We start from the raw sequence: 23,715 nt of genomic DNA on the forward strand, positions 1-23,715 counted from the left end.
GTCCCCCTCCCCCAGCCCTTCAGGCCCCTGTTGTCCCCGGTGGGAGACACGTGGGCCACGTTCTCGCTGTGGTCGGCGGCGCGTGGCCATGGGGAGGGGAGCCCTGGAAACCCAGGGGCGCTTAGCCGCCCTGAGTCCCGGCAGCCGTCCTGTCGGAGGGGCTGGAGGGCAGTGGGGTCCATCCTCCCTCCCTCCCGTCTTCTGCAAACCCGCAGGGCCGCCGGCCTGGCCCGCAGACCCCAGCCTGACTGCGTGCGCGGCCTCTGTCCGCCCACCCCACGCGCCGTCACCCGCTGCCCGCTGGTTGTCGGCCCTGGAGGCGAGCCCACGCGATGTCCCTGCGCCCACGCTCGCTCGGCAGCGGCCGGGCCTGGCTTGGCGCGCCCCTTCCCCGCCTCGCTCGGCCCTCGTCGGGGTCTCTCCTTCCCCGGCCTGGACTCAGCCTCCCCGTCGGGCCCGTGCCTCCCGTCTCCTCTTCTGCGGCCGCTCGGGGGCGACGCGACAGCAGGTTCCACACCCCCCAGCCAGGCAGTGACATGTCGCGGGCAACTCAGCACCTGTAACAAGCCTCCCCCGGGGCCCCTGTCCAGGCCCCTCCCTGTACGACCGCACGCGCCCACCGCCCGCCCGCCGTGAGGCCCGCCCCGCCGGGGATGCTCTCACATCTCACGGGCCGCATCTCACCGTGACCGTGCCCCCCTCTCAGACCCGGTGAAGTGACTTTCCTGTGCTGACCCCGGGGCTGGGAGGCAAGAATGGCGCTGAGGGCCCCTCGACGCTCGCTGCGCACCCCAAGCCTCCCTCCCCCCGCCGCCCCGCCCCGCCCCCCCCAGCTTTCCCGGGCGCCAGCCCGCCCCGCCCCACGGTGTCCTGCCCGGGCTCCTTGCCCTCCCGCTGGACCAGGAGGAGGACAGTCTCACTGTGGGTAAACTGGGCAACAGGCTTGTCCCACTTGGCCCTCAGAAAGAAGGCTGGAGCCAGGCCCGGGGTCAAGGTCAGCTTGGGAGGAGAAGAGGTGGCCGCCGAGGCGCAGAGCTGGTCCCAGAGCACAGCTGTGGGTGACAGGTGTCATCTACTCCGAGATTCTTAGAGTTTTCCAGAAGCTTTATTTTGTTTTGCCTCCAACTGAACGTACGTAGCCAATGAACTGGAAGCTTGGTCACACACACACACATCACAGGTATCTTCACATCACGTTAACTAGATTTTTCAAACTACTGCTTACGCGCATTACTACTTTGAAATTCTGGCAGCAATCAGACATGAGGCCTCGTTATTTAACGCATTCAGAAACACATATTATAAACATATTTTGATAACCGTCTCGGCATCATTTGTCTTTGCGACCCCAAGCCATACATCTCACTCACCTGAAAACAAAGAGGCCCCACGTGGCCAGCAGGCGCCAGAGGACCAGGGTGAAGCCGCCTTCCACTGAGGACGCAGGAGCCTGTGACCACGTGGCCGCCCCGGCCGTTCGGCCGGCCGTACAGCCGTCTTTCAGGGACGACAAATGCGGCAGGTGCTGCGCCCGCCCTAGCGGTTGCCCCGCCCTGTCCTCCCCGCCGGCAGACCCCCACCCCATGACACAGGGCGGTGGCGCTGGGAGGGGACTGCTGTCCCCTGCCCTGGCACCTGGGCGCCGGGTTCTGGGCAGTGGGGCCCGAGAGGTTCTGTGCAGGGGGCGGTGATCACTGGGAAAGGGGCGTCTGCGCTGGCGGGAGGGCAGTAAAGAAGGAGAAAGACGCACAGGGCAGCAGGAAACGCTTCCTTCTCGCGGAGGGTTTTCCCGCTTCTGGGACGGACGGGGGAGGGCACGGTCGGGCAGACGAGGGTAGTTGTTCACAATGAAGTCACGTCCCAGAACCAATCCAGAACCCTGTCACCTTGGGCCTTGCTGTCATATACGATAATAAATGTCTCCATTTATACTACGTTCAGTTGGATTTCTGACACTCTTCACTGAAAGTGCTTCAGCAGAGAATTCTGCACAACTTCAAGAACACCGTGGACAGTTAATTTCTGGAAGTTCTTCAGTGAGCCTGCACCGGCCACTCTGAGTTCTCACATCTTGGCCCTCGACGGTGAACCAAACCGCCGCCCCTCAACACCCCCCTGCCCCCCGTCAACCCCGAGGATTCCTTCCATGACCTTCAGGAGGCCAGCACCTTGCTGTGACTCAGTCTATCTTCCTGTGTTCAAGATCTGGGTCCAAGTCGGACTCCCCTGGGGGTGTAACCTGTGGCGGGGACCATGACGGTCTTTTCCGCAGCCCCTGCCCAGCACCCAGGGCCAGGCCCCGCGGGTGCCCAGGCAGGAACTGCTGGGGGAATACTTCTCATTACTTCTTTGGGACCCCACAGATGCAAGGGCTTTTGCAAACACGTTTATCATGTGCAGGCACACGTAATACATAAGATCAAATACATATATATTGTATTATTAGTAAGTTGCTCAGGAATATGTAAGAACATCTAGGAAGAAAATTTTCTTTTTTCTTTCAGGTAAGTCCGTGGACAGAAGAGGGCGTGCAAACATCTTATTTTTCTGGCTGAATATTTTTTAAAACGTGAAATATACTGCAGAATCAAAGAGCCGAGGTGGGTTAAGTATTTTACTCTAAATATATATTTTAAAATATTTATTTATTTCGGCCACGCTGGGTCTTAGTTGTGGCGCGTGGGATCTTTAGTTGCGGCACGCGGGCTTCTTAGTTGCGGCATGCATGCCGGATCTAGTTCCCCGACCAAGGATCGAACTCAGGCCCCCTGCACTGGGAGTGCGGGGTCTTACCCACTGGACCGCCAGGGAAGTCCCTTACTCTAAATATTTTTGCAAACCTGATCCTCCCTGCTCTAGTCCAAGGCTCATATAGCTCCCCTCCCCCCGGAATCGGCCCAAAGTCTTTCCTCAGCATGCGGGACTCCACCTCTGGCCAGACTGACCCAATCCTGTCTCCAAACGCCCCACCCTGAGCCTGCCAGACACTCTGCTCATCCTCTTCTGGCATTTAACACGTTCCCCCTGCTCTTAGGTCTCCAGGGCATCAGGGCAACATAGAGAGTTTCTCAGAAAATTCCTGTTGTCAAAGCGGTAAACACACACACACACACACACACACACACACACACACACACACACACAGTTCCTAAAGGCCTCTGATGGGTCCTGCACAATTACGCTAAGAGCTCTTCCTGTTTCTCAGATGGCAGCGGAGCAAATTTTGGTTGTCTCAAATAATGGAGACAGAGGATGCAGAAACAGGGCCTCCAGAAGGTTCACAACACTCATCGGGGCCATCTTTTCAGCCTCCCCAGTTGCAACCCAAATTGCTGAAGAATTGGTCAGTGTTGTGTTTCCTTGACACACCTGTGGGGTCGTCCAAAGGAAGGTAGTTTTAAAGGCCCAGGAAGAGGGGCAAGGACTCAAGTTCGCCTGGAATGGAACTGGAGAGCCCGGGTAACTGGTAAATAGAATAAGCATTTAAAACACTCTAAAAGCTGTGATGATATTGGCCCTTCAGCCTCTCCCCTGCCCTGGTTTGGAGCGCAGGCTTTGGCTCTCAGCGCCTGGGGCTGGCCAGGGGAGTACTTAGGAGTGGCGTGACCTTGGGCAGGTTAGCCTGTGACGCTGAGCAGGCCAGCAGCTTTAAGCACCAGTTTCCCCAGCCAACTGTAAAATGCAGCCCGTAATGCTCCCTCCCAGGTTACTGGGAGAAGGCAATGAGGATGTATTTAAGTGCCTGGAGTGGGGCCTGGCACATCATAAACACTCCACAGATGATAACGGCTATTATTCCAAATAAGAATAAACATCCGGGGCTTCCCCGGTGGCGCAGTGGTTGAGAGTCCGCTTGCCGATGCGGGGGACGCGGGTTCGTGCCCCGGTCCGGGAAGATCCCACGTGCCGCGGAGCGGCTGGGCCCGTGAGCCATGGCCGCTGAGCCTGTGCATCTGGAGCCTGTGCTCCGCAACGGGAGAGGCCACAACAGTGAGAGGCCCGCGTACCGCAAAAAAAAAAAAAAAAAAAGAATAAACAGCAAAAGGTGCAGCAGTAAAAGGTGAACGCATTTTAAAAGTGTGATAAGACATGGTAATCGAGCAGCACCCCTCTCCCAAGAGACCATAATCACAGCCCCCAAACACCAGGCAAGTCCATCCTATAAAGACCAAGAGTGACTGTAGCCGCCAGCAGAGCGTATCTATAAAGTATCTCCTCTTTATTTAAGTTAAACAATTTTCAAGGATGGTTTCCATCTATAAAATGGACGAAGTACAAGCTCTGTACAGCAGTTCTTTTTAAAAATCAACTGGAAAAAAAAATTACCAAACTATATTTTGAATTTGCAAAACATATCACAGATACCATCATTTTAGCTTTTATGAAGACATAAGAAAGACCAGCACAGAGAAGACAACTAACTTCGCCACGCTTTGCTCCAAGGGCTTTGAGGAAAGGATCTTTACTTGTAAAAACAAGAGTGGGAGAGGGGGACAGTCCCGATGACTAGAAAGTAATGCAGCCACAGTAAGTCACTTTGGCACACTGTGTCATGTAAACATAGCTCACCCAGGGAGCCCTCCCAGCCCACCTCAGCCCACAATGCCCACGCCTGCCAAGGCCGCCAGCCCTACCACCCCCGGGATGGCGGAGCTGCCCCCCAAGGGCCCCGGGGGGACGCATCTCAAGGGTACAAAGGTGGGTAAGACTTCTGGGTGGGCAAAGAATTTGTCAAGAACCTGATTAAAATTTGTGTTACTTTAAAGCCAAATTTGTTGTCCGTCCATGGGATTTTTTCCCTAACAGTAGAAGTCGCCTGACAACAGAACCCAGGATCTGGGTGGCTGCTTCCTGCCCCACCTGTGCTCAGCAGCCTTGCACAGGTACCCAGGACTCCCCCTAAGAGCCTACGGGTGGTCACGATCAGCCTCTGAAGATACAGTTGTGCCGAGTTAATCCAGCTACGGCCTCTCGGTCCACCGAAGATACACCTGGTTGGTCGGCAGGGGGCAAAAAGCAGAACAAAGTCACCCAGCCACGCCTCCAGGCCCGAGCCCACCGTCACAAAGCAAACACATGGGGGGCTTCTGCAGTGGAGGAAGAAAGACCAACGTCCCCTTTCCTAGAAGAAACAGGCAGGAGAGAGCTGCACTTGGCCGAGTGCCAACCTGGCAGACCCTTCTGGGGTCACTTCTCTGTGACCTCCCAGGCCCTCCCAGAGGGGCCTGAAGGTGTGCCCGTGTGACGCCTCCTGGACACGGGGCATCTGTGTGACGAAGTGCTGGGTGAGGGGGGCGCAGGAAGGCAGGAGGGCAGTGACCACGAGAGTGACCGGGGCGCCCCGTGGGGCCTGCGGCTGGGCTACCCCTGCGTGTGGGCACCTCGGAGGCAAGGAGGGCTCTGCGGGGACACGCCTGGGTGTCAGGGCCGCGCCCAGGCCGCTCTTCCTGCTTTACTTTTAGTTCATGACCGTCTTGTGGTTTATGCCGACCTGCGCCTCCTAAGCCACAAAGCTCCCGTTTTGTGCCCCGAATCGTCAGCGTCATTGAGCGGGTGCTGTTTGGTTTTCACTTTTCCTAACTCTTGACCCAGAGCCCCTGAGGCAGGCGGGGCTGGGCCCAGGTGACCTTCACAGCGGTGCCAGTACACCAGGGCCCTCAGCATGAGCCCAGGGCCGCCTGGGACAGCTTCCCACCGTCACTGGGAGCCGGCAGAGGCTTGTTTACTCATTTTATCCTTAGAGAAAAGAAACCTAATTTACAAAGACCCAAAGCAATACTCTGTCAAATTACATAACCCATTCAGGGTTTACGGACACCAAGGGCACGAAAAGTAGATTCCGACACAGAGCAGGACACGACTCCCAGCTGAAGCCAAACCGAGATGCCGCCGGGGTCCGGGCCTCGGGGCAGGGCAAGCCTCCCGGGGTGGCGGCCACAGCAGGACCTACCCACCTATAAGGCTCCGGGGGCAAAGGAGGCGCTTTCTCCCTCGGGCGCCGAAGGGCTCAGCTCCTCCTCCTGACGCTGTGATCTGCTTTGTGGACAACTTACAGGATGAGGGTGACCTACAGAAACCATAGGAACTGACCGTACATTCTTTCTTCATACATGTCTGTGTGCAGTGTCCCACCACAGCAAAGTTCATATCCAAAGAGAGCAGGTACGCCACGTGGAAGGGGGTCTGCACCGGGAAGACAGCTGGGAGGGCGGGGCAGGGCAAACGCCGTGACCGTGACCGTGACCGTGACCCGGATGGAAACCGGACGTGCTATCCGCGGATCCGAGTGGAGGCTGGAGAGCTCCTCTCGCTGTGCTGCGGCCGCCGCCCCTTCCCTCCCGGTCCTGCCGCCCGCAGGCGTGGGGCTCCCGCATCCATCCGCTTGGCGTGGGGCGGGGAGAGGCGGCGGGGCCCGGGGTCGGGGTGGGCCAGCTCCTCCCTCCTCGCCGCCCCGGTGCCGCCCGCCCCGCGCCGAGGTCCTCCGACCTTCAGACCGTGATGGAATACTGAGGTATATAGTTTCTCCAAAAGTTTAAGAAACAGAATCAATAACGTCGGGCTCGGTCAGGCTCGTCGTCGGGCCCGACGGCGCGGGAGGACGCGGGCGGCTCGCTCTACTGCTGCAGGTTGAGCGAGAACTTCCACTGCTGGGACAGCGCGGGGCCGCACACCTCCACGCTCAGGCCGCCGTTCTGCGCCCCACGGCTGTCCAGGCACAGGTTGCTGCCCACGTGCCGCAGCTTGGAATTGCCCTCGATCTGCTCCCATTTCTGCAAAAGACAGGAGAACACCTTACAGCAGGGGCGCCGCCAGGAGAGGGCACAGCGGGGCTGCTCTCGGGGTCTGCGGGCTGCACTCACCACAAGGTCTCTGACCAGGACGGACGGGCATCCGCAGCAGCCCGGGTGAAACCACGCACCTCAGACTGGGACCTGAACCCACGCGGCTGTAACTCCAACCCGGCCAAAACCCACAGGCTTCCAGCTGAGATCACACTTCCCTTCTCAGGGTCTTGGTGTCTCATCGCAGAAAGAATTCAGCGAGAGACAAAGTGACAGATGGGTAAGAAGTGGATTTATTTAGAGACACACACTCCACAGATAGCGTGGGCCATCTCAGAAGGCGAGAGTGGCACCAGAGTCTGGGGTTGTCCGTTTTTATAGGGGTGGGTCATTTCACAGGCTAATGAGTGGTAGGAGTATTCCAGCTGTTTGGGGGAAGGGGCGGGGATTTCCAGGAACTGGGCTGCCGCCCTCTTTTTGACCCTTGTGGTCGCTCTTGGAACTGTCATGGCGCCTGTGGGTGTGTCATTTAGCTTGCTGATGTGTTACTGTGAGCGTATACTGAGGCTCAAGGTCTAGTGGAAGTCGACTCGTCCGCCATCTTGGACCCATTTGGTTCGAATCAGTTTGTATTGTGTCCTCGGGCTATGTCATTCTTTCAAAGGTTGTGCCCTGCCCCCTTCCCTCCTGTTTCACGGGGACAAAACAGGGTCCGCTGAGGGCCCAGGAAGAAACCAGCACTCTCCGCTTGGTTTGCAGCCCCAAACCTCGTCTCCGGGCCCTGCTGGAGACCGCTGCCCTGACCCATCCTTCACCCTCTTCGGGCATCCCCTCGACCAAGCCCCCCATGCTTGGGCCCCCGCCCCTCCTCGGTCTTAAGGACTCGACACATGGGGGAATTTCCTGCAGACTTGGCATTCTTTCACAAGACGGCCTCATCTGCGGATATTTCCCCTCGAGGAAGCAGCCACAGGAACCAGGTCAGCTCCAGGAGGGCCCAGGCTGCCTGCCCCTGGCTGTTGAAAGCAGCCCTGCTGAGGCCGGTGCCGGGCCCGGGCCCCTCAGCGTGCCCGCGTACACGTAGGGCCTCGTGCTGCGCCAGAGGGATGGGGTGAGGCCAATGGGAGGGAAAGGGATGCTTGTGTGGACAGAATGCCCTGCTGCGGAGACCACCTCTCCACTGTCTCTGCACCCTCTCCACCTTGGCGGCTGTGGAAGCCTGTCTCAGCTACCCTAAGTCCCCGAGCGCTACCTGCCGAGTTCTGCGTGTGCCACCCGTACAGTCCAGGGCGTAGCGCCTTTGTACGCCTGTGGGTATGCACCTGTGCCCCACTAAACCCAAACCGGCCAGGCAAAGCAGCGAACAGGCCCACAGCCCAGCCGTGGGAAACCTGAGGGCCTCTCATGTTGTTTATCCCCATGTAAAAATCTCGAATGCCTGTTCTTTACAAAAAAAAAAAAAGGAACATGCTTTTTTCTTACATAAGCTCTCCCTTCATTAATGCAGTCTGTGATTCTAGTTAATTTTTTACACTGTATGCACAGAAGCTCCCTTCCGTTGGTATTTTTGCAAATCCTTTGGACGTTGTGGAATTACATTTTCTTACTCTTGCTTTCCTTTCCCCCTTGACTCTGCAAATGCACACCTAACACAAACACACAGATGTGCCTGGAAAGCCAATGTTCCAACTGGCAAGAGGAGTGCAGCTTTGAGACAGAACCAGCGGAGAAGCCTCCTCTCAAAGGGCAAGTGAATGAGGTGCAAAGGAGGCAAAGCAAGGCAGGGAGGGGCCCTGCAAGGACGCCCCCGTGGGGACCCTGGGCCACCTGCCGGCCTGGAGTTTCTGCCAACAGTGAAACGCAGTGCAATCTGAAGGGCACAGGGAGAGGGGCCGCCCGTCACCTGCCCATCACCTCCTCCTTCATTCCTGTTCCCTCTTTGCTGCCATTCCTCCTGCGCTGTCATACGCTGCCAACATCCACGTGTCACTGAGTGGCCAGGGCTTGCCTGACAAAGAATCTGGAATGGGTGGACTTTGACTCCGTTCCCTGGGGAGCGCTGCCTGTGTCACAGCATCAGCCAGGTGGAAGGCCTCAACAACGCCCAAACCCCAGCTCCGTCCATGGGAGGCGGCCTCGGCAGCCCGGAGCCCTGGGCCCAGATGGCTGTGGTGGGGTGGGCAGATTCCCAGATGCAGAGGCTCTGCTGAAAGGGCCACACCTTCTCTACCAGGCAAGGAAGGGCTCGGCGTTGACAGTTTAAGAGATCCCCACTTATGTTCACCACACACCCAGAAGAGCTCATCGTTTGCAGGCCTTTCTCCCTCTTACGACGTGAGCCTTTCAGGGTGAGAGCCAGACGGTGGCAGGAACACGTCAGCCCTTGGCGTACAGCAAGCTCTCACTAAAGGAGACCCCTCCAGAGATGCAGCATCCAGAGATGGGGCATCTGTCTGTTCTGAACAAAGGTTTGGAGCCCAGATAAAGTCATCACTTTATCCTCCTTTACCCTACACGCCCCTGCCTTTACAGCGGGGGCAGGGCACCTGGCCCGGCACCACGCTCACCCGACGCAGGTCCCAGGAGGCTGGGGCTGGGGACAGTGGCCTCCGTGTTTACCAGCCCCTCTCCTTCTCACTCGGGAGCCACAGCTGTCAACACAGATGGGCATTTAGGGACCTGCTGGGGTTCTGCAGAGCAGGGCGGGGGGCACCTGGAAGCAGGCGGTGGGGGGCGGGGACAGAGGAGAGACGGCCCTTTTCAAGTGTTTCCTGACAACTGGGCTCCAAGCAAGGGACCTTGGTGTGGGCCTCGGTGCTCCTGGGGGCCCTGGGCCTCAGCTTCCCTTCTGTGAAAGGAGTGGTAGGTGGGAAGCCCACGTGGGCTCCCGGCTCCAGCCAGCCCCAGGCCTCAGTTTCCCCAGACCCGTGAGTCTCGTGAGGAGGGACGGAAGAGGACAAGCCCAGCTCCCCGTGTGGGCACGTGGGAAAGTCCTTTGGGGGTTGCACTAGCCGCTCCCCCTAGGCCCAAGAAAGGCTCTGCCCCCAAGGTACCCCCAGGGCGCAGGTCAGAGAAAACCGGCCGAAGAGGTAAACACAGGTTCTGAACCGTTCGGAAAAAAGTAACACGAGTGTGCGTGTAACGTTTCATCCAGTTGCACCTTAATCGTTTACAATTTGTAAACTTAAAAAGGAAAAATACTTAATGAATAAACAAAAACGCGCGGAATTCTCTTTAATATGGCCAGTGGTGTGGGGAAGAGAATGAGGACATACTCGGAAATAAGCCACAGCAGGCCTCTGGCTTCAGAAATAAAGGTCTCTCTCTATATATTTTTATAAAATATAGGCCTTCCTTTCGGGCTTGGGGGGTTCGTCAGCAATGGAAGTGAACCGGGGTGAAACACCTCCTCTGGAGACATGAACCTCAACACCTTTTCTAGGCTGGTTTGTAGGTCAGTGTTTCATTAACTTCTCGTGAGTGAAGTCAAACAGTTTCATTTTTAAAGCCAAGCTGAACTCTGGCTGGCTCAGGCCAGCACCGCTCCTGATGGGGTGCACTGGCTGGGCTGCACCAGCTACAGAGAAGCCAGGGGCCAGGGACACCGCTGGTCACCCCACCCCCTCCTGGACCAGGGGTCTGTGCCTCCACGCAGGGGTCGGTGGCGTGCTGACCCACGCACGCTGGCCACCAGCATCCCCGTCCCTTGGGTGCTCTCGGGCATCACCAGACAGAGCCTTTCTGGGCGCAGTACCCACAGCTGGGCACGAGGGCCGCGTCTGAGGAAGGGCCCCGCCCGGCTCAGCTGGCCGCCAGGGTGAGGGGAGCCGCCTCTGGTGTTGGGACCACCCCCTGCCCCAGTGCCCAGCCTGGGAGGCCCTTACAGACCCGCGCAGGAGCTGAACACGCAGCCTCAAAGCACAGCCCTGCCTCTGCAGCCTGTTAGAGGACAGACCAAACATAAACAGATGGGTGCAGGCGGGGAGGAACAATAACCAGGAGGGTGACCTCCCGGCAGAAGGACCAGCCCGCGCCCTGCGCCCCTCAGGCATCCCAGCGCTCGCCAGGGGCTCCACGCGGGGACGCAGAACAGCGCCAGTCAAAAGGTGCCGCCTGTGAACACCCAGCGTCCCCGCTGGGATCCAGGCCCGGGGGGGCGGGGGAGCTGGGGCTGCTGGGCTGGCCCCCGGCCGGCACCTACCTGCCGGCTGTCGTTCTCCCGGCAGCCCTGCAGCTTTATGAGGGAGCCGGGCGCCCGGTCCACCACGGTCAGGCACAAGTCCATGTGCTTCACCGACTTCTCCTTGGTCAGGGCCCACTCCTGCAACACAAAGCCAAGGTCAGGGTCGGCCCCCGGGGCCGCGGGGTGAAGGATGCCACAAGGAAGGGCCCCGGAGGGGACGGCACGCGGGGAGCAGGCTTCAGAAGCCCTGACAGCTCAGGGCCAACAAAGGACTTTGTGCCTAAGAGCAAGTCTCCAGCCGGGGGTGTCGGGGAGCCTCATAACTGACTGAGCACTCGGCCAACAGTAGGAAGAACTTAAGCCCAGACGCAGGTGAGAGCTCCACACCCCATGTCCCGTCATGCACCGCGGGCTGTGAACGCTGCAGGTCCAGCTTGGCTACACACAAGGGGGACGGTTCAGGGTCAGCATTTCCTTGGACTGGCTGCCCCAACACGGGTATGCTTTGGAAACAGCATTTATGACTGTGGCTTGTCACGTGTGAAGTTACAGACCACGTGCCTCATCACTGAGCACTAAGCTGGCCTACCGACGCTCGGGACGCTCCGTGAGGTCCCCAGGAACGGATCCAGTATTGCACCCTGGGTGCCTGTGATGTGCCTGGCACTGTTCTAAGCCCTTCAACAGCAGCCCTATGAGAAGCTACTATTATCTCCATTTTACAGATGAGAAAACTGAGGCAGAGAGTGCTGAAATAACTTGCCTATGATCTTAAAAGATAGACACACGTCCCTTAAGAGCCGAGAGCGGAACTACGTACTCTGAACACTAAACAAAAGCGTCTGAAAGGGCAGGAGGCCGGGGAGGGGACACGATGGGTGAGTGGGGTCACAGGGTGGAAGGCGGGAGAGGAGGTAGGGAGCCTGCTCTTGGCAGAGCTATGGCGGAGACAGGAGGGTGAGGCTTCTGACTGGCACTCGAGGACTTGACCCTTGCAAAGGGATAAAACCCACGCGAGCCCTCAGGATCTAGAAGCAGCGACGCCTCTTCCAACTCAGAATCCCACAGCGGGTGCCCTCCCCATGCCCCGCTTCTGCTGGACATCCAGGAAAGCTGCTGCAAGTCATCTGTCCATCCGTCTGTCCGTTCATCCACCCACTGACTGTCCGCTGAGCGCCTGCAATGACTCAGACTCCTGGCAGCGAGCACACAGGCCAGGCCCTGCCCCCTGGAGGCTTCCTCCCCTGTGGGAGAGCGGGTATCACACTAGTGCTTGTGTCATGTAACTTTAGGCACGATTAAGTGCTAGGGAGACGTTGTTTTTCTTTTTTCTGTCCTCAGGGGACAGAGCTAAGGGAAGGAATACAGAACGTTCCGTTCCGAGAAGCCTCACTGCTCAGTACCCGAGTCACATTGGCGCAGACGCTCTGTTATCAAGAAAGCATTAACTGCAGGTTCTTATTAGTCATCAATTTTATACACATCAGTGCATACATGTCAAAAAAACAACTAATACTAGAACTTTCTTTCGGTTATTTGTATGGAAATATGTTAATATAAATGTTTCAGACATTACATGAAATTTCTAAAAATCTTATATGTTCTGTTCTGGTGTAATGTTAGAAGTCATAATTCTAGTTATTACTTTAAAATGTATACCTCAGAAATAACTAAATTTCCTTGTCAATTGCATTATTATGAACTTTCATCAAATCTTAAAAGAAGAAAGCAATGACACCTGGAGGCCACACGCGCACCCCTCCCCCAGCCAGCGGTGAGACACAGGTCCAGCTGGGAGGGGTGGGCTCGGGTCACTGTCCAGGAGAGGAAGGGCAAGCCCCTTGGCGTGTGGGCAGGCTTCCTTGTCCCCTAACAGGGAGTCAGACTGGGCAGTCCCCTCAGCTTCAACTTTCTCACCTTTTTTTTTTTTTTCACGGGCCCAGCCGCTCCGCGGCATGTGGGATCCTCCAGGACCGGGGCACGAACCCGTGTCCCCTGCATCGGCAGGTGGGCTCTCAACCACCGCGCCACCAGGGAAGCCCTCTCACCTTTTAATTAGGGTTTCTCCGAGCGTACTCTGTGAGGAATTCTATGAAAAGTCGGTTCTAGGTCAAGTAAATTAGGGAAACACTGCATTTGGACCCCGCATCTCTCTTGCAGATTCACTAGTAGCCTACCAAAGGCTCTGAAAGGTCCTGCCCGGTCTATTTTCCACCGTTGCCCAAACTCGGACGCCCTGTGCACACCTGTGCACACCTGTGTCCACCTGTCCCTGGGGGCTCTTGGCTCTGAGTCTGCAGTGCCTCGTCAGAAGGGCCACATGCCGGGCCCTGAGGGTTGGTTCCAATCTTCCACAATGTTCTCCTTCCACAGGGGGGTGGGGCAGAATGGGGTGCTTTCAAAGCACCACCAGGTACCACAGAGGTCCCAGGAAGGAGGAGACCATCTGTGTGATCCAGTGACAAAAAGACCCCGTCCCCACCTGGGTAAGAGGAGTGACGGGTGGGTGACTCTGTACGGAGAGGGGTTTTCGATTGTTCTTGGAAGCAGGTGTTGGAAGGTATTGGGGGGGTGCTGATCCCCAGTGAAAGCTCACGTCTGAATGTTGCTACAACTTCTTGCTATGGCGTGCTTCACTATTTTAAAGCAGGCTTTACACTGAATTCCAGAAAAACGAACTCAGCTCTGCAAACAGCAGAGAGAGCTGCACTTTCTTCTTCTGGCGCATTTCAGTGATCTGAATTTGCAAAACAAAGTGCACGAATATTTAAGAAACGCTCCTTTGAGCTGCCACTCTTCAAGTTCCCCGTTTCCTGTGTGTCTGCTGAGGCCCAGCCAGAAACCAGGTGACACACCTTTTTCTTCCAGAGCATGGGCCCGAGTTACCATAAGAAAATGCCGTTTACCCCTCGCTTCTCATCCCCAGGACCCACTTGCCCTCAGTTCAGACGGGACTCGCTCTGGAAGGTTCGCGAGGGTACCACCTGGCGCAGCCGCTGCGGCCCTGGCTTCCTACCTCCACAGGATGCTTCCCCGGGGCCCCAGCCGCGCGTGGCTAAGCGAATTACAGTTAAACAAAGTGAGAACTGTACATCCCGTCACACTCGCCACCCACAGGTGGCTGGTGGCTGCTGTGCTGGGTGGTGCAGATCTAGAACGTTCTCGTCAGCACACAAAGGACTACTGGGCGGCCTGATCTCGGAAGTGGCTCGCTGGCCCAGACTGGTCCTCGGGGGACGGCGGGACTGGAAGCGGCACACCGCCTCCCTGTGACCTGCCCCTGCATCCTTCCTGCTGGGAAGCCCTCCTGCCCAGCGCTCACGTGGGGTCACCCACCCTGGGGGCTTTCAAATACCCTGATGCTCTCTGACCCCAGACTCATGAAATTAGGCTATCCGGGCGGGGGACCTGGGACCCGTGTTTCCCAGAAGCTCTTCGGCTCTTCCGCCGAGAGCCAGGGAGGTCATCTGCCTGGGACAGCGGCCAGAGCCGGCTGGGGGCTGCCCCCTCCCTGTGCCTCGCTTGTCTCATCTACCAGGCCTGGGCCACGCCGGGCAGCTGCAAAGACAGCACCACCAGGAGACAGGAGGCCAAGAGTCCGGGGCTGCCGTCTGCTAGGATGCTCCTCGGGAGGATGGGGTCAGCCAACTTCACACAAAGGCAGGCGCCCTTTTGAAACGGTTCTATTTAAAGGAGGCTCTGGGATACACTGAGTTAAAGAGTCTTTGTTTAAAACGGCTGGCCCCCCCAGTAGATGAGTGTTTCCAGCATCGCCCGGACATTTTTGGGCACGAGGCCCTCATTTTACCAAATACCTGTTACTGTCTCACGGGAAAAGCACCTTCTAGAGCCCTGTTCTTCTGGGACACACAGGCCACGGCTGGGCCTGTCAAGCCCTCACTCACCTCCCTCCTTTTCCACGAGGACCGAGGGGGTGGGCGTTTCAGATCTAAGCTTCTATCATCTAATAGGCAGCCCTGGCGGCCGTGGTTAAGCGTCTGTGAGCAGGGACACGGGCAGGTGCAGACGCAGACAGGGGCCCTGGGAGGAGCACACGGCCAGGCAGGACAGAGGGGGCAGGAAGGCGATGGGGGGTGGGGCACATGGCCCTGCAGCCACAGACAAGCCCGCCAAGGCGGAAGGCAGCTCCAGCAGGATGTCCCCTCTGGCCCCAGGCCGGCTGTGAGGGGGCAGCCATCGCAGGAGGAGGGTGGCAGTGGGACATATGGCCTCGGGCCCCCTTCCCTGGTGCCCCCGTGCACATACCTGGTTCCCCCCAGCGTTGTGACACTCATAAACTCCGACAACGCCGTCAGCAAAGTGTCCCAAAGTGTCCAGGCAGTTGGTCCCCTGCTGCAAGGCCCCAAAAGCTATATCCTGGTGGTCGGGAACCCTGGAGCCAAGGAGAGAGTCACTCGCTGGGCTTGAGGGCCACAGGCTCCGTGCCTGCGCCCCACCCCGCCCCGTGCTCAGAGCCCCTGCCTCACGACGGGGCCGGCGGCAAGAAGGCTGCCCCCAGGCCACGTGCCGCCAGCGCAGGCCTGGCCGTGCCCCGAGACAGCACGGCTCTGAGCCTCTCGACTCCTAACTCTAAGTGCAGGTTTTAAGTCTAAGTATTCTTTCTATCTCGTACCAGGGACAGTTTTCGGGAAAGAAAAAGCCCCTTGTCTCATCAGGGTTAGTTGTTGACAGGCATTTAGGAAAGCAGTTAATGTGGTCAGATCCTGCTGCCTGGAACTTTCCAGTAGACTCAGGATTGGCCTTTACCTAATAGAGGGGAGACCACAGGTGGGTCTGTCAGGTGGCCTAGTATAAACAGGGCAAGGCAGCACAATGGGGGGACGGGGCAGGCTTCGAGCCCGGGCCCCGCCCTGGCCGCGGACCAGCCGTGCGCCGGCCAGGCGCATCCTCTCCAGCCCCGTGCCCCCTTCGCACGGTCCTTCCCCGCAGGGCCGCCGCGAGAGCTGTGGAGCACCGCACCCCGGCACTCAGCGCAGGGCCGGGCCCGCAGGAAGCAGGCAGTGGACGGCAGCAGGTGTCGCTGACACACGTGAACATCAGGCTGGCGCCCCCCTTGCCTGGCACGGACAGGGCAGCAGGTCCACCCACCGCCGTGGCGTGAACGCTTGAGATGTGGTCTCAGGTGGTGCAGGGCCCAAAGTCGCCCCAAATCACAGGGGCCTCAGGGCGAAACTGTGCTTTAATGTCACTGCATCAGGCGTCTCGTCACCAAGTCACAGGCCACCGTGACAGCAAAAGCGAAGTGGGCGCCGTTAGGGGCTAGAGCCCACTGCTGTGAAGCCCCTGGCCGACCAGGGGAGAGGCAACGGCCAGGGGCGCCCCAGGGTGATGTCCTTCCCCTCGGGGCATGGGGCGCACGGCTTCCCTTTAAAAGCACAGGGAGCCAAAGAGCGACGGGAGTGAACAGCAGGGGACAGGCCGCGGGACCCGACTCTCAAATCTCTGCGACAAGGGCTCTCAAGGGCCCGTCAGCACACAAGAGGATGGTGGTGACTCCTGCAGTCACAGATCCCATGCTCGAGACACGTGACCTGCTATAAGGTGCGCTGGAATATTCGGAAAAAGGGATGTGCCACTTGGAGGCAAAGCCCGTCCGGCAAAAGCCCTTTAAGAAGAGGAATTTCAGGTGCAGCCTGAAGCCCGCAGACCGGCAGGTCCTCCGAGCGCTCCCTCAGGCCTCGAGTGGGCAGTCCTTTAAAAGGACAGGCCAGGTGTAGAGGGCAGCTCAGGAGTATTTCTGTGTCATCAGTCCTCGTGGAGGGGAGCAGGGGGCCAGCGTGGTCACTCCCGTGACACGTGAGGTCAAAACCAGCCTGGAGGAGGGGGCGCCCCGGGCAGGCCATCCTCCGGGCCTCTGCCGGGCACCGTCACCCGCTGGCCCATGGGTGGGGAGGGGATGGAGCTGGTTTAGCCTGGGGTCTCCAGGGCAAGAGGAGCCGGGAGGGTGAGGCCCGGGCCGGGAGGGGTGCCCTGTGCCTCCAGCCCTCAGGCCACTCACGGAGCCCCGTCATCTCGCCAGGGGGACGAGCTGCATGAACTGACACCTGGGAGGGTTTCCAGGGCTGTGAGGAACCGGGGGTGGGGGGGGCGGCCTGGGGACAGCGCTGGGGCCCTGCTCCCAGCCTCTCGCCCCGAGCATGGTCTGCACTCCACCACCTCCAGGCCCCGTGCCCACTGGCAGAGCCCGGCCCCGGGGCCTCACCTTAGCTCTGGGTAGACATTTTCCAGGTACCATTTGAAAGGCTTGCAGCTAAGTTTCTTCCTGAGCTCCAGTCGGCTCTGAATACTGCAAAAGGGGACAAGATTTCTTTATAAACGCAAAGAACAGACGGGCGCTACGTCAAAGCCGGAGATCTGCCGATGAGACAAGAGCTGGGGCAGGCGGTGGAGACCGGACCGTCCACACTTCTGTCCCCAGGACCCCGCTGTCTCCCAAGCACCTCCTGAGAGGGCCCTCGCAGGCCTTGGGTAGGGCCCCCCTTTAACACCTGGTAGCTCTTCTCAACTCTGGCCACAGAACGCTGCTTGGGGTGTGGGCTGACACACACACACACACACACACACACACACACGCACGCACACGCATGGATCCCAGGCAAAGCAGCAAGAGAGGGCACGAGTCACACTTACTTTCCATACGGGACGTTTCTGGCAGAAGGCACTGCTGCGTAATAGAAGTTTTTGTATTCGTCCATCCAGACCTCTGCTGCCCGGCGGGTGTTACTAGAAACAAAACACATCTCCTTGAGCTGCGCGTTGCCATCCTTCTGTCAGCGGCGTCCTGTCTGCACCGAGGAAGTGCTGCTGGGGAGGGTGCTTTGGCGGGGAGGGGGGCCTGGTGGCCCGGCGGTGGTGTTTGCGCGGAGCAGAGGGCAGGCTGCTCCCCAGCCCCCGGGCTGTATCGGGGTGGCTGGCGTTCCGCAGGCGCTCACTGAACAACAGAACCCGCATCCTCGTCTTTCACAGAACACAGATTGTCACAGAGCACAAGTCCAAGTCAGAATTACAGCACAGGCAGGTATGTTACAGCAGGGGCTGCGCGAAGGACAGAAGTGAACCACTCTGCAGTAACTCTCACCATGCATCCGCAGAAGGCTGGGGCCAGGGCGCACGGCCAAGAAATCCCTGGCCTCTGCTCTGCAGCCCTTCTCAGGCGGCTGCGATAGAGCTACTACTGGACAGCTCCGGGGAGAAGCTAAGGGCACACCACAGTTACTCTAAAACTTACTTTTGGCAGAGCTGAGCTGAGGGACTGTCCTGTTTGGACCAGGAATAGTGGGGGACAGCAGTGTGTGCCCCACATCTGGGGTTCTTACTGCCCTGCGCCGGAAGGGGAAAGATGGAACAGGCTCCTCTAGAAGGCCAGAGGCATCCGTGCTTACATCTCACAGCTGTGGAGAGTACCATGACCCACGATCAACAAGGCCACCGGGACGAGGTGCCTTCGAGTGTGTGACATGTACTAAAGGCTGCCACGCACACACGGCATCAGTATCTTCTCCTGCCGGAGTTCTCTTTAGAGCATCTGTGAGGCAGCGTGACGACAGTGAGTCTGTGCTCCGTACCCCTGGACTCTGGTCCAAAGCAGACTCACACCTTAGGTTTAGATAGAGCCAATGCTCTTTCAGAACCCGTATAGAAGGCGCTGTTCTTCCAAGATAAACACATTAGGAAGGCAACGTTCACCTTTTACAAGAATACCTTCCTTCTATTAGAAAGGTCTCTTTTAAATGGTGAGCCTTTCAAATCATCTGAGTTACAATGACTAAAATAATTTGTTTGGGGCATATATCCTTCGTATAAAGTGACGTATGTACCTAGATGGACTGCTGTTTAGAAAGCCCCGTAAGCGGCAGACAATTTGAGAGCACCCGTCCTCTGATCCAGCAGTTCCACCTTCTAGAAATTTACCTCAAGGAAATAATCAATGAAAATACGTTCAATTTAGCACAGTGTATAATGGCAGAAAAAATAGAAACTATATGACCGTTAACAGTGAAGTGGTCCAACACATGGACTCCTCCGTGGCCATGAAAGATACTGGTGTACATGTTGCCTGTTGCCATGGACTGACGGCCCTGACTTGACGGGTGAAATTACAATAGATAACAGAACAGTACATAGTCGCTACGTGTGTGGAGGGAAAAGAAGGGTGGGGCGGAGGGAGGCAGAGGGAGATTGAAGGATGTTTTCTCCAAATTATAAGGTTTTATGAATTGCAATCACACAGTGGTTTTAAATCACCTAAGTCATTAAGTGATTAAGTCATTTCTCAACTCCTAAATGCAAAACCACCCTTTCTCTGTCTACTTAATAGAAAAGATACGTAGGTAGCTGCAGAGAATGAGCTTCATGTGCCGCTCAGCACTAGTTTCAAGTCATTTATTCACATGTTTCTTAGGCGCCTCCTATACGCTACGCGGTCTTCCAGGGGCCGCAGGTACTGGGCACCTGGGCCCGCTCTCGTCTATCCGGGTTCTTCCCGCCTTTGCTCCCTTCCTGCCCCCACCAGGTGCAGGTAAGGTAGCTCTAGCGGGAAGCAAGCAGGAGACAGAGAGGGTGGAACTGGCCAGTTACACTGCCTGGTGGTATTAACAGAAAAACGTCTAGTAAGAGAGTAAGTTTAAACCGCTGTTTGCTGTATTTAATTTATTTGTAGTTTCCCTCGCCATGAATGAGTCTCACCATTAACTACTCAACGTGAACCCAAATACCCTTCTAAGGCGCCTGCCCCATGGCTATTCTGACCGGGAGCCCCCCTGGCCTTTGGGGAAACTCTAATCCACACGCACACGCAAGCACACACGCGACACTCTCCCAACGGGCTATGTAAGAGGCTTGTAAGGGGCCAACTGGAAACGCAGCTGTGTAAAAAGCAGAGGCAGGAACCGCCCAACGGTTCTCTCTCAGCTGGTCTCCAGGGACGTGAGGTGACGGAAGAGCCTGCAGGTGTGTCATCACCTGGGTCCCCCTACAGCAGCGGGCGCCCAGGGCACACGCAGGGCACAGCTAGGGTTGGGGGGCAGACAAGGCGGGACCCCCCGAGGCCCCTTCTCCATTCATTCATCCTCCCCTGCTTCTCTTACACGGTGACCCTACACAAATGAGGTGGTCCCCTACCTGCTACGCTAGAGTGCCTTTTAGAACCTGTACCTTATCCCGGAGTTCCGGCAGCCACAGGCACTGACTGTGCTTAGGGGTCCAGATGAAACCTAACGCGGACTCCAGAGCCAAGGGGCCGGAGATGAGGCTCACTTTCCACCTGCGTGAACTCAGACAGAGGAGCCGAACCTCTTTGTGCCTCAGTCTCCCTTGCCCCCAAAGTGCAAATTCATAATAGTGCTTAACTCCTAAGGTTTTATAAGCAGTACGTAAGTGAGTATCTGTAAGGCACTCAACAGCCTGGCACACGTGAAACGCTCCATAAATATTAGCTATTGCTGTTAAGTCCCAATTTTTAGTGGCGAAATACTTATACACTGAATGCCACATATTAGAGGAAATTAAAGAGAACTGGAAAGGGACCTCGGAAATAACACATTCCACCTCTTTATCTTTCAGGTGAGTCAACCGAGAGAGAGAGAGAGAGAGAGAGAGAGAGAGAGAGAGAGAGAGAGAGAGAGAGAGAGAGGGAGAGAGAGAGAGAGAGAGAGAGAGAGAGAGAGAGAGAGAGAGAGAGAGAGGGAGGGCGGGCGGGGGCCGCGACGGCCGTGCTGAAGGCCTAACAGACCCACGCTGCCCCCTAGTTCTGAAGCCTGGCTCCCTTTCCTCCCCGCATCTCCAGTGTATGGGACTCCCGGGCTGTAAAATACAACGGAAAAGTTTTCTTTCTAAAAACGAGCGCCTCTTTTTTCCTTTAAAAAAAGTGCATAAAGCAATGTTTGTGTGCTTTAACACCGTTCTCTGAAATCCCACGCTTTGCTGGTAGGTATCAGTGCTTTGATTCCAAGTATTTGATGCCTCTAATGAGAGGTTTCTGGGAAGCAACTCATGCTGCCCCGGAGGAAATGTACATTATCACCGTTTGTCTGATTTTGTAGAATTCATCGTATAAGAGCATATTTTTGTTTCTAACAGAGCAGAAATGATGTTTAGACAACATTTGGGAAAGGATACACTTTTGAGGAGAAGGTAACTTGGTCAGAAGCATCATTTGACATTTGGCTTCTATTAAGGTTGCCTAGAAAGTTGATACGTTACGCTAAGAATCCACCTTCTGTACAAGACAGGTATACTTATAATCAAATGCCACATAAAAGATAAGCTGGCCATCCTCCCCCCCGTGCACGCCCACCCTGCTCTGAGGTTTCCCTGTGTCCATAGGGGCATCCCGTTAGCAAAGTGTGTGACCGGCAGCCTGGGGGTCACCCTTGAGTCCCCCCGGCCCCCTCCCGTCCATTGGTAAACACGCCTGCCTGGGGCCGCAGCTGGTACCTGGCCCTGGCCACCCGGCTCTGCCCGGCCCTGCAGTGGAGGGGGGACATGTCACTCGCACCATCTTTCCTCCTGGCATCATCCTCGCGGCCCTCCGCCCAGGGGACAGAAGGACCCCCCTTAAAGTTCACAACAGAGAAGTCGAGTATCTGCGTAAAACCCACAGGAGCTGCCCCTCCTCCTGCATCGAAAGACACCCAGTTTCCCTCAACGCACAGAGTGCAGACCCAGCTGGTCTAGTCTCCCTCGGTGCCTACTGTCCCCTCGTTCTCTGGGCTCCAGCCATACTGGGCAGCCTTCTGTTCTGCAGGCTCGTCTCGGCACTGAGGAGCTGCTCCCCACGGGCTCCTCTGGCTCTGGGACAAGCGCCCGCCCACCCTGCAAACCCGTCCTCCTGCCCCAGCATGTTGGCCGCGTGACCACATTCTGCCTAGCTCGCAGCATCTCTCGGAGTCTGAAGTCATCTTTTCAGCTGAACGCCCCCGTCTCCCTGGGCCAGGCTGGCTGGCCTGTGCACGGTTCTGTCTTGCGCATCTGAAAGAATTCCTGAGGAAAAAACGGCGTCCCCTGCACTGGTAATTCGCTGTTTTTTCTTCAGAAAACTCTTCATTTGCTGTCTTCATGTTTGCAAAAATCTACCTATTATCTATCGTGTGTTATCTGTTATCTATCGTGTGTTATCTGCCTCTACAGCCCAGTGGGTCCTGGGCTTGAACTTGTGTGGCTGCCTTTAGCGCTGTTCATATACTGCACCTTGAAGGGTAACATGTGATTTAAAAAGTCCAAGCACTCCTCTCTCCTATCTCCCCATAACACGTTTTTGGCACCCGGTTCGGTGACCAGTCCCACTGGCCCTACCCCGCCCTGCGCCCCACCCTCACCCCCGGCCACCCCTGTTTGCTCTCCACCAGGACAGCTGTGTCGCTCTGAGGCTGTCCTGCGCGTGACCTCGTGCCCCATGGAACCTGCTGAGCCCAGCATCTGTCACTCAGCGGGATGCCGCTGTCCTCAGTCCCCACAGCTGCCCTCGTCACTGCCGAGCGGTGGCCCCTTAGAGCACACGTTTCCACACAGCCCACGGTCAGCCCTGCGTACGGGGCGGTCAGCGGTGCACTGGGCCCTGCTCGGCCTCTCGGCCACTTACCGGGCAAAGACGGTGCCACTGCCGCCGGGGAAGGTGTAGGGGTGCTGCTTCCGGAACACATGTCCCACGCGGCTGCAGGGGATGATCTCCAGGCTGCCGCCGCACTGCCACACGCGGAACGAGATCTCTGAGGTGGTGAACGACACGGGGTGACCGAGAGCCCGGGCCACCCCCATGGGGTGCGGATGCCCACCCTACCCCCGTGGCCTGAGGCGATGCCCAGGGAGCACTCCCTTTCCAGAGGGTCCTGAACGTCCCGCGTGGGGACCTCTGACACCACGTCTCTAGGCTCCAGGGTCATGGGGCCTAGGGCACGTCAAACCGTCCAGCTGTATACCGAAGCATGTACGATTTTAAGTTGTCACTGAAACCTCGATAAAGGTGGAGGGAAAAAAAAGATTGAATGAAAGGTCCTACTTCAGTTCACTAAGAGGGTGTCTGCACAGCACAGTGTCGTTTCACAGACAACGTAAAGTAGTGGAGACAAAAAGAGATAATTCATGCCGAACAAACTACCCACACTGGGACAGGCGCTCCCTCCACTGCAGCACCGACCAGAGTTACAGATGCCGCGAACTACCCACACTGGGGCAGGCACTCCCTCCACTGCAGCACTGATCAGAGTTACAGATGCCAGCTCTACCTGTGTCACCAAATCCCATGTTTTCATGAAAGAATTCTATCTGAAATTTAAAAAGAAGTAAGAGTGAGCCTACAGAAACAGTTTTCAAATTCAGACTAGAAGCCCTGAGACAAGAGTGATTCCCTGGCCTACTGAGAACAGAAAGACTCCTGGCATCAGACCCTATAATGTCACAAACACTGTATGAGACACGGCCTGGAGCTCCTCTCTGGCCGGTTCTCCATCGTGGAGCATTGCATGCGCCTTCTGGGAATCAGCCCTGAGTTAGAAAAGGCAACGGACAGCGCACGGCCGTGAATCAAAAGGCATGAAATGCCCACAATCAGCCCTAAGGTTGATGTAACAGGCAATCATATACGCCATCTTCCTCTAAAACTGTTTTTTTTTTTTTTTTTTTGGTATGCGGGCCTCTCACTGTTGTGGCCTCTCCCGTTGTGGAGCACAGGCTCCGGACGCGCAGGCCCAGCGGCCATGGCTCACGGGACCAGCCGCTCTGCGGCATGAGGGA

At 57.1% G+C, this 23,715-nt stretch overlaps 1 protein-coding gene across 1 annotated transcript in view; it reads right to left on the minus strand.

Annotated features, from left to right (window-relative positions):
* Nucleotides 1-4,198: 4,198 nt before the first annotated feature.
* The window catches only part of GALNT2 (polypeptide N-acetylgalactosaminyltransferase 2), a 179,206-nt gene continuing 159,689 nt past the window's right edge, over nt 4,199-23,715 (minus strand). The window contains exons 11-16 of the mRNA XM_060035105.1: nt 22,565-22,691; nt 17,617-17,709; nt 17,189-17,272; nt 15,232-15,358; nt 10,984-11,103; nt 4,199-6,770 (exon numbers count right to left, since the gene is read on the minus strand). Of these exons, the coding sequence (XP_059891088.1) occupies nt 6,615-6,770; nt 10,984-11,103; nt 15,232-15,358; nt 17,189-17,272; nt 17,617-17,709; nt 22,565-22,691 (707 nt within the window). The 3' untranslated portion in view covers nt 4,199-6,614. The remainder of the gene's footprint in view (nt 6,771-10,983; nt 11,104-15,231; nt 15,359-17,188; nt 17,273-17,616; nt 17,710-22,564; nt 22,692-23,715) is intronic.

This window comes from Delphinus delphis, chromosome 16 (assembly GCF_949987515.2).
Source record: "Delphinus delphis chromosome 16, mDelDel1.2, whole genome shotgun sequence".
In the NCBI taxonomy this organism is placed as follows: domain Eukaryota; kingdom Metazoa; phylum Chordata; class Mammalia; order Artiodactyla; family Delphinidae; genus Delphinus; species Delphinus delphis.